Here is a 17,895-nt window from a genome sequence, read left to right on the forward strand (position 1 = left end):
CAAGACAATGATTCCCTGTCTTATCCCTAGCCTGAAACATACATGCTATCTTTCTCCTTGTAAGTAGCAATGACAACCGGTCCAAAGCAGATATAAACCTTTCATTCAAAAAAATCCACTCATTTTCTATTTATAATTTTTTTGGCCTTATTGAAAATTAAATCTTAAATTAGTTAAAGTTAAATTCATTTTCTGTACACATTTGTGGCAAAAATATTGCTTCTAATTATTTAAAATCTTAATTTAATATGATGCAAAAGGAATAGAGAATGTTAGTTTCACGTATCTATATTTACAAAATTTCGTGTCTCATTTATAATTATTTAAAACCTAAAATTATTTTGATACAAGACTAATAGAAATCCGAAATTATATACTTTCTTCCTAAATATAGTTTTCCATAATGGTACATAGCCATTAATGGTCACTCTGAATATATCGGATCACATCGCACTTTCAAAAGCATAATTTGTGTTATGCAAATTACTTAATTTATTATATGACTGAGAAAATTACTTTGTTGTGATTAGCATAGGCCAGGCTAATTTATAATTAATTTTCAATTGCACTGCAGTGTAAATTAACATGCATGCTTTCATAATTTGTCAGTCATATAATAAATGACTAATTGTATGAAAGCTCAAGACAGTAATTAAGAATTTACACTACTCATGATATTTGAAAACTCTTTCAAATTGCACTCTCCTAAAGGCTCGTGCAATTTTGAGAGAATTTTCATATATCACTGGTAGGGTAAGTCCTTAATTGCACAGTCTCGCATTCATACGATTACTAATACTTCAAAGTTTATTTCACTCTTAGTCTAATTCATATCCTGATCAAAACTTTGGCTGGTATACACAAAACCCTTCCAAATAACTTCAAATTGTAAATTTTGAGAAGACTTCCATTTCTAAAGACATCGGCATTCTTTTTCAGTCATGCTTCACGCATACCTCATGAAGGAAGAACAAGCCAGTACAGTAAGGTCTCTGTACGAAGCTAGTGCAAACTCAATTTGAACACACAGCAGACTGAGTGTGCAAGAGAGCAGACTGAGGGTAAAAGGAGGCAGCGTGGCCAAGTGGTGAGCAAATCGAACTTACAATCCAGCGGTTCCGGGTACGAGTCCCACTCTCACCACTTCCTGGATTTGTTTCACGATAGCCCTAAGTTCAAATCCTCAGCCCCGCTTGTAAATAGCCACAGGTTTGCCTCTGGCCAGTTGGGATTCTTAATAATGCTAATTGTTCATTCTGAATCACTTGTTTCAGTTGTTTGCTTGGCCCTACTAGCCTTTGTGCTATAAACACTGCCGAGGGTAAAAAAGGTTGTATATATATACATATATTTTTTTATTTTTAGAGATTTTCAGACTAGACAGGGCAGTCAAAGTTTGAATAACTTTAAGTTAGATTTTGTCTGCAGGGGAATCTCAAATAATGGCTATTCTAGGCTAGCACAAAACCAATCCAGTGGTTTGAACATTTAACTGCAGCGTGAGTATAAGTTGAAGAGTCAGCGTACAGGAGTGTTGAGTGAATAGCAGTAAGCCTGGTTTGTGACCACTACCACTGGCTGTCGGCAGAGACACGACACTGAACTGGCTGAACTCTGTATGGACGAGCAAGAGGAACATATTGACTGACATCCTGACTGCATGGCCTCCATGTGCTTCTCTATCGCAAGAATGATTTTGTTTGCCCAGTCAAGGGTGTCTGGCTTGTTGGAGGCACCTTGAACAACCTGTGATGGGGACAGAACAATTTTAAGTTACGGGAAGTTATATAACGGGATTTACATATATGTAATATGTGTAGATAGGGATATACCATGTATCACTAAATTATTGCAGGAGTTTATTTTTGCAAATTGGCGATTTTTTGTATTTTGGTGAACCAATTTTTGTGGTTGTTAAACACTGGTTTCTTCGATCCTTTCCTGTAAACCTTAAGTTTTTTTTTTATTCTGAAAGTTATGTTTCTCATTTCATGGTTTTGTTTCTGAACAAAAGAGATATTATTTTAAATATATGGCAGCAACAAGAATCTACTTGTGATGTTTGTATGTATAATTCTGCCAGTGGAGTAAATTTTTGCGGAGAATATTTTTGAGGGAATTATTTTTGCGAGAACTTTTTTTGGGTGGATCATCATGAAAATTTGGTGCCAAATGGTATTATAGCTTTAACCTGCTGCACTCTTATTTATGCACTAAAGTTCTTTGCACCCATTCTGCACCTATGTTACAATAAAACCTGGACTTAGAGGATCTCATATAAAGTACACAAGTTACCTGTTTTAAGTGATCACAGGCCTCATTAAGTCTCTCAATTTTTTTATTCCCATATTTTCTTTAAATTGTTCACAGATGAAGCATACACCTTTATCAAGAGGACTGTAAAAGTAATGTTTCATAGTATACCTGAAGTAACTTGCAGACTGATTTGTACAGTGCTGTTGACCTGTAAGATACAAAATTAATATTATCAATGATTTAATCCACCCAGAGTTCAGTTTGATCAAAAAGTGCTTTTCAGATCCAACCTAAGAAAGTTAAAATTCTTCTTAGTAGTAAGAAATGATTTGCGTTAAGTTTGCGTTGAGAAAATTATTCATAGTGCTTTTCAGATCCAACCTAAGAAAGTTAAAATTCATCTTAGTACTAAGAAATGATTTGCTTTAAGTTTGCATTGAGAAAATTATTCATGGTACATCAATAAAGTACAATTTCTAAATGAACCTTCAGAAAAAATGTCTAGCATTGAGCCCTGGAGATGTTTTTCCAGAAAGACATATAATGAGACTTAAAACCAACAAAAACAGTTATGTGTATATGAAATGAAATTATTTAGCTTAGTGTAGACGGGGCCAAAATATCTAACCTATTTGCATTATTAAAACATACCTACTGGACTGACAAAGACTTAAAACTATCCTAAGGGAAGAAATATTACACAATGATTTAAAGGTCTTTCAATGCCATCTGTGACCTACAATACTCTCTCTGTTGTGACTGAGATGTCAAACCAAAAATTAAGTTAGACAGTGACATCTTGCAGATTACTTACTTTTCCTCAATTTGCTTTGAGTCTGAAGGTGTGTACATTGCTTTGACTAGCTCATCAACCCTGAGGAAAAATAGTAAGTTTACCTGCCAATTTTTTTTTTCAGTCAACTAGTTGCCATGATTTAAATCCTGTGGTTGCAGTGATCTCCAAAGATATCTGAAGATTATTTAATTACTTCATATTTTCCCGTAGGTGCACCCAGACCACTGTGCAGAACATGCCTAGGGATAACATTGCAAATATTTATGAAAGTAACTACATTTAGTCTTTGGTACATGCACATGTATAGCATTTAATTATTTCTATCACACTACAATAAACATAATATGTAGTGAAACATAAATGTTCTGAGGACTATTTTTGTTAAATATATATTGACACATATTTACATGTAAAATCAATAACAAAACATTATCTTAAAAATAACATAAATATCCAGATATTACCTTGGCCTAATATTCTTGGCCGCAGCCACAATGTTATCGACTTCCGTTGGTGATTTGATCATACCACTGCTTTCCATAGTATAAGCAACAAGTTGTTCCGTAAGTAGATGACAGGACTTTAACAACTCGATACAGTCTGATATCACGTTTCTGTATGTATGTGAGAGAATTAACTACGTGTTATTAGCCTGGGGGTGATTCAAGGTCCAAAGTGCTAGCCTTCATCTATAATCATTATCATGTGGCTAGCGCTGTGAGTGGGCAAGATTAACCAAATTCTGCGCTGTGATTGGCTACCCGAGCAGGCAAGATGGAGCTATCTTGCCTACTTGGCAGGGGTTTCAATAAAAGCCGGTTACCAGCAGTCTATTGCCACCTGTAGGACCTCTTACCACCGTCTGTTTGGATTTCATTACTGAAAATAAAAATGATATTAATATCGCATTTCCGAACTTCTAGATTCCAAATTTTTCTGGGGGGGGGGGGGGGGGCCATGCCCCCAGACCCCCCTAGGGGAAAGGGGCCTTACGGCCCCTTTAGTGGTCACAGCCGCCTATTACACCTTCAGTGGTCACTTATAACTAATGTTATTGAAACCCCTGCTACTTGGGACTACTTTAAGTGTCCCGTAAAAAAATTTCCTGAAAGCCACATAACAAACCCTTTATTGACCACGCTAGTCAAGTCAAGATGGCTGGATACTGGCCTTGTTCCATTCTTTTGTGAGTTTACGGACCTCTACTCCGTCTCAGTCCATAAACACGCAAAAAAAAAAAAAAAAAGAACTTGGCCAATATATCCAGCCATCCTGACCTCACGCTTGGCCAATAACCCATATGTCATTTACACCAGCATAGTTACAAGTATTTTTATCTTTAGTTACAAAAATGGGTAATAAACACATTTTTGCAACCTACAAATCCTGTAACGTTCTGCCTGCAGACTCTCTGTTTTTCAGTTTTCTCATGAACTCCCATCAAAGGCTGGAAATCTCCAAGTTTTCCTAGGAAAACTCTGGACTGGTGTAAATTAATTTAAAGATTTCTAGAAGTTTGTTCAAATCTCAGCTGAAAAAATCTGTGACCTCCAGCCATAAAATTAGTGACAATAATTATTGTTTTCAGTAGTAGTACAATATTGTTGATTGTTACTGACTTCAACATTGTTACACACTTCAACATTTCAACACCTGAGGGGAACTTGTTTCTACAGTGTACATATGTGTTAAAAACAACTTTCCACCTGAATTGAAAGATGACTTCCACTCATGTCAGTCACCAACTAAAGGGGTGCGTGGAATAAAGTGACTTTTGAAAAATTTTGAGGCAGCCTGGATTGAAATTCCTACCAACAATTTTCACAGTTTGCTCTGGTTTTAATTAAAGTCTAAACAGTACCAGTTAATTAGTATAATTACTAGACAGTTCTTGTTAGACAATACTGAAGACAAAAGTAAACTTAACTGAAACAATTGCTGCGACATATTTCAATGCTGGTTACCTCAAAGTGTTCCAAAAGTCACATAGGACCTTATTCCATGCCCTTCAACTAATAGCACTGTGATTTTCAGAACTACCCTTGTCCTGTTGATAACATGAATATAGACTAACTGTCTGAATACTCCTAGATGCAAGCTACCATTTAGTATCCACATTAAAAAGATAATCTCTGACAACAGATACATGCCGAAGGAAGAAGTTACTTACTCTGCATCACCATTCCAGTCTGGGTCCAGAAACATCTCAGGCTAACAAAGAATATGAAAAGAAAGTGACTATAACAATACAACAACTTGTCAAGCAGCCCGTTACCATCAGCATCGTCATCATTATCATGTCCTTCCCTAACTGGAAAATGGGGCTCGTTATCCCTTAGAAGAAATTATTTACCAATCAAAATGTTAACTGAAATAACGGCTAGCAATCATTTATTATTGGAAGTGTTGTGATCTTAGAGATCAATATTTAGAGTGTTGCACACGACACAGTCCTTACATGTGCATGCAGGCTCCATTTACAATCACCATTGTTATATAGCTGGTGTTTTTCCCATTCATTGGCTAGTTCATGGTCACATGACATCTTACAATGAAACTGTTTTCCGCCAAATGCCATGAGTGGGCAACATTGTGAATACTATGACATCAAAGAAAAAACAGTTCACTGTTTACAGTTTACAATGTTGGTCACATTGTTTGTAACGCTGTTTGATTACCAGATCGTCCTCAGGGGAGTATCCACCAAGTCCCAGTTCACCATGGGACTTATTCCATGTTGCTTTGACCATTTCTGCATCCTGTTCCCTGCACACAATAAAACAAAAGGAAGACTATAACTGGCAATAATGTGTAATCCCCTGGAAGAAGGTTTGGAAAATGACATATTTTGGTCTGAGACTGTTCAGGATTCTGATGATTTTGGGTCATTGATCAGGTCACAGCCCCTTCAGTGATTTCAAACAGTAACCCCAACAAGGAAGCTACATACAGTATGGTCTGTATATATTAAATAATTATATGGGTTTAGAAAACAGTCCTAAGAAAATACGCGTGCTGATTGGTTAAAAATGGTGTTTCTATAACTTAATAGAAACACAGAACTAGCACGAGCTGTTGATGTAATGATGGCGTGGGCAAAGATAATTTACATTTTGAAAATCAAAGTTAACAAGTTGTTTTACTTTTTTCATTGCATTGTTTTCTAAAAGAAATAGAAAACATGTTCTCCGTGTTTCTATTGACTTATAGAAACATTCATGAAAGTCTGGGAGAACTCAAACTAGTTCTCTTTCTTCCAAACTTCCGCTCGTGTTTCTATTAAACAATTAGATTATGAGCTCAAGATTTCTATCGCAGCCCGAGTCAACTATCATGCTTAGGAATCAAGAGCGAATAATCTAATTGTTTTAGTATAAAATTCTACTAGTTGTTCAAAAATTTATCTAAATCCTCTTCAAAGACACTTTGGAAATGCCAAGAAACGGCCGTTATTTTGTTAACAAGCGCACACTGCTATGCTACTCACTATCTATCACAGACTAGATAGAGAGTAGCATAGCCAATCAGCGAACGGCATTCATGATAGAACATTAGTAGATTTATACTAGAACTCAATAGAAACACAGTACACAGTTTTCTATTTCTTAATTAACAGACACATGTATTCCTCACTGACTCTTTCCCATGGTGCCATTTCATCATTTTGCCATTTTGTGTCCAAAACCCCCCTAGAAAAATACTAAGTACTGTCAGTTAGTCGGGTTTCATTGATGACATGTCAGAAGATAAAGGAATTCCTAAGAAATAAGAGTGACAAGTCTTCTTTATATGACCCACATTTTCACAATTTTTTTCAAGACAAAACATTGGTCAGCATTCTCAATGACGCCTGACATTTTAGCTCACGATGCAGTGAAATCACTCGTGAATAAAGACCTTCTTTAAGTTTTCTTGTCCCTAAAGAAGGCGTTACTGTTTGAAATTATTGATGGAAGGGGTGAATTCGTATGACCCAAGGTCCCCAAAAGTTTTGTAGGTAATTGAGTCTTATAGTTAGCTAGCAGAGGACGATATTCACGAGGAAACTTTGCAAATAAAATTAACTTTAATAAATATTTATTAAAATTACTAAAAATGTAACTAGTGAGACCGTGAATCGCTTATAAAATTGTACTTTACGCGGTTAACCCAATAGCTCAGCGTTCTAAAATTTCATTGAGATTTTACTTCCTCAAAGTCGTAAGAAACTTTCAGGGACTTCAATTTAAATTTTATGAGTTATATTGTGCAGTTTGTAGCTAGGTGCTGACCACGCTATGCCTTGAATAGGGCACTTATAAACAATTAAGCCTGTATGTATAATTTAAATTGCTGCATATTATTTTAACTTACTGGTACTGTGTTCGGGCTAATTGCGCCTTCCGACATCTCCGCTTGGTGCAAAGGAGCAGCAACAAGGCGAGAAGCGATGCCATCATTATTGTTCCCAAAAGACTGATCGCAATTATCAGAACTGGAGTCATGTTGATCAGCTTGGGGAATTATTATATATACGCCAATTATTGAAGACCATTCAAGGATCTAAACAACAGCCAGCGTCGTATCGTAGATGCAAATTGCGCACTTCGAAAGTGAATGTCCTCTAACACGTCGGCTCGACAAAAATCCGACACGATTGTCGGGGGTACTGTACGATATTTTTCATTGGCCAATGACAATCGGAAACACTCCGGGGTAATTCACTGGGGATTTGCCAATGAGATGGGATGTATGCAAACTAGGTCCTGAGTGGGAGTGGGTAATTAGTTTTCTTGTACAGGTGTGAACATTTGTTTAAAAAGATATGCCCTGGTAGAAAGGAGAGTGGTAAAAAGTTTAAATTTTGAATTTACTTCATTCCAAAAAAGTAAAGTTCTAACTTTTATCAAGATAGGAATAACCAGGGGGGGCTGGCAGCTACCTTTGATCTCTCCGCTTTTCTGGTTTCTATGATCGCCCCAGTAAAGAAATCTGTCAATCATTCGAGAACCGTAACGAGCATGCGCACAACGCGAAAATAACACGAGGTAACCGAAACATGTTTCGCCGCCATTTTTGTTCAGGGTTTGCCTTCGATTCGATAACTTTTTATTCGCTGTTAGCAATTTTTAACGACAGCTCTGAGGCAATCAGGACTAAGGGAATCCAGGACCAGCTTTGGGCTATTTTCCTGGCGAGCGTGGTTGCATTCTTGGTTGCCTGGAGAGGTTTCTCCGTCTCAGGAAGAAAACGAAGCTGAAGTTTTTATTTTGCTGTGAAAATTTCAAGGTTCATTACTTTCCATCTTCACACCGAGCAATTATTCTTCCCAAATTTCTATGGAAAATACCGATGTCGAACTGTTTCATGTCTGGCATTATATATCGCGAAGCCTCCGAACGTAAGTCTTAATATATTTCTCAACTGTTCAGAGTTGTACATTTAAACTTGAGCTTACATTGACTTCATTAAACAAGCTTTTCTGTCTAAAGTTTTTTCCGTCGTAACTTACTTTCTCATGAAAGACTGCATTTACTGTATGATTTTCCTGTAGTGTGTTGAGTCTGAAGACTTTCTTTCGAGTAATTTAATTTAATCATGAAACTTGAAGGCAGTTGCAGATCAGTCAACAACATTGAAAATAGCTACCAGTTTGCGTGTCTCGATAATGCAGTGATAAATTATGGATGTTTTGAAACCTCCATCCCTTACTGTTCAGTACCAATGTGAACTCGCAAATTTGAAATCATTTTTCCGCTTCTGCATATGGGAATGTCCAAAATGGACTGTTTGCTAGACACAGACTCAATGTGAACCTTTACTGGGTTGAGGTATTTCATTTACAAGTTATTTACCCGTGAAAATAAAGAAAGCAGCTTCTGCTCACATGCTTTGGCATAATTTGTACTGGTGATAAGCATCAGTTTTATTTGTGTGGTGGGAGAAAGCTCTGTAATACTTCTGGATATCAAAATAGGGCTGCCATATACTCATCTGCTGAGGGAGATAATTTATGAAATAGACCCAGGGAAGGAAAATGAGGCCATGTTACCTGTAGTTGAGTGGTAGTAATGAGGTAAGCAGGTAAAATGGACATTCATCCAGATTATTAATTACTAACTTTAACTTGGGTAAACCTGAGTCAAAAGAACCTCCACAACAATTGAAATAGGCCAATTTTGAGACTTGGCTTTAAGGCTTTCGAAAATAACAAGAAAAGACGTCGAGCACAGGGATCTGTAACAGTCATTTAGCCCCCAAGTCTATTAGCCCCTAAACATTTAAACTCCAACCAGAAGTCAATAAGCCCCCTACCAGAAATAAAAAAACTGTATATATTTTTTTCCTTAAGCATGAGTAAGGGGCTAATCGGCTTGTGGTTGGGGGCTAACTGGCTAGGGGCTAATCAAATGACCGGTAACCAAAGGATTTGTTTTATTCCTCTAAGGCAAAAAGATGAGTAAGGATGTTAATATATCAACTCATGATTTGGCCCAACGTGTTGATTATCAGTGGCTTGTTCCTGTAGTGGAAGGATAGCTAAATAAGACAATAAGGCAGACTAATATAAAGTCAGATGAAGAAGTCTTTAATAGTACTTGTCTCAAATGACAATTCTTAGTGCAAGAGAGGAGCATGAACCCTTTGAAAACTGATTGAGAGGTGACATAAAAAATTAGTCCAGAAAGAGCAACAAAATGAGGTGGTAAAGTCAAACTTCCTGCACACTCCCCATGTCAACGACTTGAGTGGACCCATTATTTAAGCCGTTAAGTCAAGAATATTAAAACAAAAGTCTAAGGATTATGAAGAAACAAAAACAATCAATGACGCAACTATTGTGTTGTAACAGCAAAGAGATGGTGATGAATTCTCAATTCTGCCGAGGGACCTATCCAGTATTCGCTTTCATAAATAATGCCAGATGCTTCGCCTGAAACTGAAACAGACCTCTTGTAGTAACGTGACAGAAAAACGCCGTACCCACTGCACTCACTATGAAACCTACTTTAACCCTGTCAGTTTAGTAAGTGCAAACAAAAAGGGTCACGAAGCTGTTAAGAAAAAGCAACCCTTACCATCAGGGAGTCCGGAAATAGAGAAATACTTCAGTTTATCCCGTTGATAGGACACCCAAAAATGCTCGAATGAAATATTCATGCCTGCAATCTGGCTCACACTGTGGAGTTCCCGCTCGCGAGGGCTCACAGGTTTACGTTGGAATATTTATCACCGATGCCTCGATCAAATGTCCAAGATTTAGATGCAGGGCAACTGAAGCTTTTTCGTAGATGTTTGAACGTGAAATATGCACGACGTTTACAAAACTTTACAAACGCATCGCGCTCACGGAAGTCCGCCATGTTTGTTTTCCACAAACTAGTACTTAGTCTTGCTCGGCCAAATTTCTTAACTGGGGCGATCATAGAAACTCGGTTCCAGGCCTCGCTGCTTGCCCCCCCTGGGAATAACAAAGACCGACCATGGCAACAGTTACCGAGCCCTCCCCATAAGGGATAAGTTTGACTGAAACAAGTCAGGTGCATATTTATTTTGAAGAACAACGAGGGAACGAACGATAACTCCCGCGCTGCGGCAACAGATTGTCTTCTTTCAGGTCTACTGAATTGAAGCTCCCTTGAATTTGATAGCCAAAAAAACGTGAATTCTTCGATCCAGATAAGCTATTGGCCTCAAACTTTTCGGCCATGGCAAACCATTTAGATCGAGACGTAGGTTCACCGGTCACGTTCATCGTTTCTGTGGGCGCCATTCAAATTCTGGGTATTTTGGCGATGATCTTGACGGGCATATGGATGGGAAAATATCTAGGTGGATTCGCTTGGGACGGCTCAGGACTTGAGTTTAACTACCATCCTTTCTGTATGGTGATCAGTATGGTATTTCTGTACAGCGAAGGTAAGATAATTGTTTCTTCACGCTTTAGTGTTGCCCATTTAATACGTCGAACTTTTCTTGAGCCGAACCGAGTAAGAGCTTATCATGAATTAATGAATCGTAGGTACGCGGGCGTTAGAATCAACTGAAAACACGTATGTCATTTTGGAACGGTTCTGAACTTCTTGCTGGTCTAATTTTGACTGCTATCGAACTATTGTTTACTATGACATAACTTAAGCTAAGCTAACTGAAAGTCTTACATAAGCTTAATGTTTCATTTTTCTGTCTTGAACCAAATAACTCCGCAAATTGATTTTCGGTTCATGAAAAGTTTGGCGCCTGAATTTTCTTGTTACTTGGCGCCAACTTTTCGATTTTGATTTAAATTTACACAAGGCACGGCTAGATAATTATAATTTAGTAAAACACAGACATTTTCCAATTTTTTTCTCATTTCAACTTGTTTTGATACTGGCTTGGTGTTTAAGGTTGTTTTGTAAACTTGAAGCTTTACAAAAGTGCAGCGAGAATTTATTTCCTAGTAAAGGAATGAATATTTTTGGTTAATTTTATTTAAGATAACTTATAAATGAATTTAGCTTATTCAAATTTATTCTCATTGAACAATGTTAATGGGCGAGTGAAACAATTTTCCTAGTATAACTCCCTAGCAAATGCAATGGTAGCATGAATATTTTATGCCCCCTTACCTTCAGAAATTCCAAAATGTTCTTTTGAGTACTTTTGATAGTAAAACTTCGGGTCACATAAGCAAGCTCATATTTGGGTCATGCATGACTTGTAAGGCCACAAGACTGATATGAACAAGTGAATTTGCTCTTGTCTCTGTTGAGTTGTGATGACTATAAATGCCAGCCATGGGCTGAAAACTCCAATATAAAACTTTTAGTGTCCAGTTTGGTTTTCACTCTGCAAAATCTCCTGTTCATACAACTGGCTGATCATATGAGTATAGTACTCATGTCATGCCACAGTCTCTTAACACATACCCTACAATAGCAGGAGACAAGAGAGAACCTCTGCTCTTAGCCCCTCAATTTCCTATTGTGCATGCACAGGCTACAGAAGCAAAAATCTAATTATAAAATCACAATTATAGATGCTTCTAACTAAATTGACTGTTATTTGCTTATCAATTCCTGCAGTTTGTGGGGTGGAAAAGAAATATTAGCAAATATCAGACAGGGCTGTCATTAAGGGCTGAGTATGCTAGATTTTCCCTTGAAGCTACAGGTGAAATTGCCTGTTGTTGATAGAATTCACCCACAAAGTAAAAAGTTTGCTACGGGTGTGGAGAACAAGGCTCCCGGTGACTCAAAACTTAATGACAGCCCTGTTAGGGAGGGTTCACTTCTCTGCGTCTCACCTAGTCCCTTTGCTCGCCTGATCAATCCACTGCAGGCTTCACCACTCATGTATGTGGCCCAAGGACATGCCTGCTCCCTGGATATAACTAAGAGCCAGCTACTGCCTTATTTCTGGCTGAAAGAGAGTCTTTCATTGACTGAAATTTCACTAAGATCTGAGATTATTTGGAGGTGCACAGGTCAGAAAAGCTTGCTGAGACTGATAATTTTTTTTAGCTATTGCACTTCCATGTTACTTATACAGGCTAATGATGAGGTGATCTACGATGTCACTATGTCAAGCACTCTTAATAATAATAGTTACCATACAAGCTCACAACCAGTGACCAGTAATAAGAGACACTGAGAGTGTGAACTCTTTTCCTTTTTTAGCTATGATTGTGTACAGAGTGTTCCGACATGAGAACAAGTTCCTCGTCAAGTTGGTTCACTTTGGTCTTCAGCTAGTGGCATTTGCAATCGCAGTTTGGGGATTAAAGGCAGTGTTTGATTTCCATAACCACAACAACATTCCGAACCTGTACAGTCTGCATAGCTGGTGCGGTCTGACCACAGTTATTCTCTTTGGCTTACAGGTAAGTCAGCATTGTTAAAGTGATACTATCACAGTGATTCTCATGCATTTTTGGTCTGAAATAAAGTCTGCATACAAGCCAAGTGGCCCATCAGGCCAGCGCTTATCGCTGGTTTCTGTAGCATGAAGCGACCACAAGTATTTCTACTCCCCTCCTGGATGCGATGCTGGTCCATTGCAGGGCTACCCCAAGCATTAAATTCGCCGATACCCATTTATACACCTGGGTGGAGAGAGGTACTGTGAGAGTAAAGCATCTTGCCCAAGAACACAACACAATGTCCCTGGCCAGGGCTGGAACCCAGACTGCTCGATCTGGAGATGAGCATGCTATCCTTGAGGCCACCGTGCCTCCCACACCATTTTTGGCCAAAACAGAGCTAAAAATATGACAGCCTCAGGTGTGTTTTTTGGCGAGCGAGTACCAAATGTTCTTGGAATTGAGTTGTTCTAACTGCCATATTCAATTTGGTAAGATTGAGGAAGCCTAGAACGCAGGAAGGGGGGTGGGGGTGGATACTCCCAGAAAAATTTGGTGGGAGTGTACGGCCCTGACCAAAAATTCGATACCCTATTTATGGCCATTGTGGCTGGCACAGTTCCTCTAAAAATAATTTATTAAGGGCTTTTGTTGATGGTCTTATCCATGATGATGATGAAAAAGTAGCGTCTTCTAAACAACATACCCAATTCTAGACCAGAGTGCAAAAGCCATACCCTATTTCTGACCAAGATGGCCAAAATCAGTGCCCTATTTATCATTGACCAAAATGGCTGACAAACCCTACTCGTGGGGCTGCACATATAAGGGAGTATGAACACATGCACACAAATGCAGCTGAAAAAAAACATTCCACATGTTCAGTGAGCTGGAAAAATCATGTTACACGGAAATGAAATTGGACGCAATTGGATGTCCCAAGAAAAAAATTTCCTAGTGCATGAAAGGGTTTAAAAAAATATTTGTGTCAGTACCATATCACCCACACCCCTCTCAGAAGTCAATTTTCCATCCCCAAGAAAGTCAGATTGTATTTTTCAGCTCCCAACTATACTTTTTAAAATGTGATTTACAGTATCAGCTGGGACACTATCCCTTTTAACCCTGACCTATTGATAACCCAACTACATCTTTTTCATGCCCAAATTCAGACATGAGGTTGAGTTTTACCTGCATTTTTAGCTCTAGCATTCCATTTACATGTAATTGATGTACATGATGTGGTTTTAAGTGTAACTGTACAGTAAGTGAATGTGTTGTATCCCAGAGATAGAAAAGATGAAGAGGACAGCAGCTCTGTATGGATGAAGTTCTATTCTCAGCTACACTCCTCTAAATAGGCTATATTTGTGTTCGCAGCATTGGAGGCTCGTGGAGGGAAATTTCATTAAAAATAAATTTGTCATTTACATTTGAAAAGATTCTGTGCATTAGCCCCAGTTGCAAGCTTGTTCCCATCCAATTTGCTGAGAATACAAATATGGTGCATTGAAGCAGGTTTGACTGGGTTAATTTTGCTTTTTGTCTTCAGCTTTTGTTTGGTTTTGTGAGCTTTCTGTTTCCCAAGTTACCTGATGGTCTCCGTGCAGTGTATCTGAAAGTTCATGTTTTCTTTGGAGTGTTTATCTTCATGTTGGCTATTGGCACCTGTCTCATGGGGATCACTGAGAAACTTTTCTTTATGAAAACGTAAGTAATACCAGTTGTTAATAGAAGAAATTTCACGTGAGTGTTGAATTAAGTAGTTTGCGTTTGCTTTGATTTTGCTTGACCACAGTGATTGGCTTAATGATTAATCAGATCATTTGTACCTTAAAGGCATCGGCCAAAGTTGAAGTGAACATTGGTGAATGTTCACCAAATGTTCACTGAGCCTGAGACAAATGTTTTAGTATAATTTCCAGAGGTGAATATGAAGAACTACAAAATAATGGACTAGATTGTAAAAATGCAGATGCAAATTGTTTGTTTGCAGCCATAGTTCAATAATTAAAGCTTACATGCACATCAATATTATTGTGAATCAATTTACACATTGAGTTTGGCAATAAAACAAACAGGTGGAACACTACAAAAAATAAATTCATCTGGTACCTTTGTTTTATCGTTGTTGACTTCATTCACAGTTGTCATCATCATTTAAAAATGAGTAGCTTTAGTTTGAAGAAAAATAAATTTCGGTCAATCAATCCGACCTGCTGGTGATCAATGTGACCACTGCGTTACGATTCTTAAATGCTTTGAGTACAAATTCTTGGAAAAAATTTTTGGTCCAAGGGTGACAGCAGTAATTTTGAAAATTCTCCATCCTTTCAAATATCCTGGACTTGGAGTGATGTCTTTCAAATAAATGAGAATTCCATTCAGCAACTGTCTGCCATGTTTACCTGCCAAGATGGCAAAGGGGCAAGCTTAGCTTACATAGTAATCAAGCTCAGAAATGTTATATTTTCCGCCTAGCACAGTGAATATAGAGTTATAAGCCATGCTTTTCAACCAGTCAGAATGTCCAATTATTATATTCACCTCTGGAAATTATACTAAATGTGTATGCAAATCTCTTTCTACATGTAACTGAAATAAAATCTTTTTAATTTGCAGCCCCGCTTATTCAACATTACCAGCTCAAGCTCAACTGGGGAATGTTTTGGGCCTGTTACTCGTTGTTCTAGCTGGCATTGTTTTGTTTGTGGTGACAAATGCGGCATTCAGAAGGGTCGATTCGGAAGAGGAGCGTGTGTCTTTGATAAATGAAAAAGAATAATGAAGATAATTTAGTGTTAATTTATCAGCAGATGCATTCTGAAATTATTTTAGAAACTTGGTTGTGAGATTGCTTCTGATATTATTTAACTTAAATGCAGGAAAGGTCATGAGACAAATTTGCCCTGTGAGAGTGTATATTTAGTGTTAAAGGTCCATAAAGCCAGGTCTATGCGGGCAATTTTTATGTGACAAATTGATTTGATGGTGTAGATGGTATGGCAAATATTTGTCAACAGTTCAAGTTTAGGGCACCAGTCATGGCTTTGGACAGCTGAGATATGCAGAAACAAGGCGGGGCTGCTCATTTGCCTCCAAGTCACACCCCCCCAAAAATTGGGGCCTACGAACATATTTGCTATGTTTTATGTGAGGAGTCATGTCACACAAGCAACTTTCCATCTGTGACAACTTTTACTTGTCACATAAAAGCTAACATGCCAGCTTTTCAGCAATAATTATATTTATCACATAAAAATTGGCTAAATTTGTTTGTCTACCTGAGCAAATACAAATTTCACACAATTGTCACACAATGAATTGTCACACATGAATTGAATTGAATTGAATTGCCTCACATATGAATTATCATATCTCAGTGAAGTAGTTACTGGACGGGTAATAATATTACATGTATGTCAAACAACCCAGGGGGAATACTGAAAGGAGGCGCAAAGGACTTTTTGGGGGTAGGGAGGGGGAAAGTCTTTTAAATGGCAAAGTTGGAGAATCATGAAATTCCATTCAGGGGTTTCATAAATGTTTTCAGCAGGAGATCAACTGATTTTCACAGGCGGTAAAATCATTTTGAAATGAACTTTTTTATAAGAAAAACCTTTCACTAGATGGTCAAACCAGGCGGGCAAAATCATCCACACAGCTGATCAATTTGCCTTGTGCCTGTGGCCTGTTTCTTGAAAGCCCTGGAAGCTTTTCGGGCCTGTAAAGCCATTTTTAGTCCATCTGTATCTAAAAACATAGAAGTATATACACCTGAAACTTCTTGTAGTGAAGGGAATGTCTGTTCATATTAAGAATATGTGAATAAAACAGCTCAGTGTAATTGTAAGGTTCAAGATTTTGCTACGGCTCTCTGGGCCCGAAAAATTTCTGGGGATTTCAAGAAACGTGCCCCTGGCCTTGAATGAAAGCTCTGTCATGTCTTTGCACGCTAAGATGGGGTCCAGTCACCTCAAGACACCTTATAATGGTAGTGCCCAGTCCCCCAGAATCAGGTAGTTCCCAGTTCATTCCAGACTTGCTAGCATGCTTAGGTGACTAGTGTCTGGCTTGAACCTATTTATTAGTAAATTCTATGATTAGAATTATCCAATCTCCACATTTATTTACCATTAACATTACATTCATCAAAATGAATCTGCATTGCCTTTGTAAGTGTAGCTGCTCAGAATATTAAATTATTTTTTTAACCAAGTTCATGTATTATTATGCACAGAAGTATATATATATTGTAATTGTGCTTCTGTAATGCAGTATCAATGAAGTAGTTATTCCTTAATGTATTAATGTAATAAAAATTCATCATTGTCATTAATACATTAATGTCTGGGCTAGAAGGTGGTAAATGCTCGGTCACTAGCACCCTTTGAAAATGGACTAGCCATTAGAAGTTAGGTTTCATGGCCAGATATGCAAACTTTGACACTTTGGAGTTGCAATGTGATGCCATGCATGAAGTAGAAATAAAGATAGAATAATGAGAATATTTGATCAACTTTACTTTCTTTCCTCATTCAACCTTAATACTGTGTAAGGCGTAGCCTGTAAAGGAATGGAGTCTTTTTCCTCTCCTACAACCTTTTCCCGTCCTCTTCCCCATTTACATGAGATGGCCGGGGTGCCCGATATAAAACTGTCGGGGGTGCTCGTTGTTCCTTTTATTATATGGAGAAGAGTGTTTTACTGGGAACTAAACCACTCGTAGATTCCATACGCCACTTCATCCGGGACCCGAGTGGCGTATTTTCCGTATGTCACCTTTGTGAGTGTCGTATCGTTCAATGACGTCACGATTCCCGCCTTTTGCTTTTGTTGAATTGGTTTCTCCATATAATAAAAAGAACATTACACGTTGGCTCGAAGATATGAATTTTATGTTCTCGTGGCAAGAACAATATCTCACGAGTGAGCGAAGCGAACGAGTGAGATATTGTTCTTGCCACGAGAACATAAAATTCATATCTTCGAGCCACCGTGTAATATCCTCTATTTATGG

The 17,895-nt window shown here is 38.0% G+C and overlaps 2 protein-coding genes and 1 long non-coding RNA gene across 3 annotated transcripts in view; 1 reads left to right on the forward strand and 2 right to left on the reverse strand.

Moving 5' to 3' along the window:
- LOC145486908 (uncharacterized) overlaps positions 1-17,895 on the reverse strand; it is a 99,984-nt gene that overhangs the window by 14,079 nt on the left and 68,010 nt on the right. The window lies entirely within an intron of this gene.
- On the reverse strand, positions 198-7,636 carry LOC145486905 (transmembrane protein 98-like). Its single transcript, XM_081465616.1, has 7 exons — positions 7,406-7,636; positions 5,731-5,818; positions 5,223-5,263; positions 3,517-3,666; positions 3,071-3,130; positions 2,425-2,464; positions 198-1,746 (listed from the first exon to the last, which is right to left on the reverse strand). The coding sequence occupies exons 1-7, from the start codon at positions 7,534-7,536 to the stop codon at positions 1,519-1,521; spliced, it is 738 nt and encodes a 245-aa protein (XP_081321742.1). The 5' UTR covers positions 7,537-7,636; the 3' UTR covers positions 198-1,518.
- Positions 10,518-17,390, forward strand: LOC145487477 (ferric reductase SjCytb561-like). Its single transcript, XM_081466266.1, has 4 exons — positions 10,518-10,951; positions 12,694-12,896; positions 14,428-14,585; positions 15,498-17,390. The coding sequence occupies exons 1-4, from the start codon at positions 10,741-10,743 to the stop codon at positions 15,658-15,660; spliced, it is 735 nt and encodes a 244-aa protein (XP_081322392.1). The 5' UTR covers positions 10,518-10,740; the 3' UTR covers positions 15,661-17,390.

Source organism: Orbicella franksi, chromosome 5 (assembly GCF_964199315.1).
Source record: "Orbicella franksi chromosome 5, jaOrbFran1.1, whole genome shotgun sequence".
NCBI classification, from domain to species: Eukaryota; Metazoa; Cnidaria; class Anthozoa; order Scleractinia; family Merulinidae; genus Orbicella; species Orbicella franksi.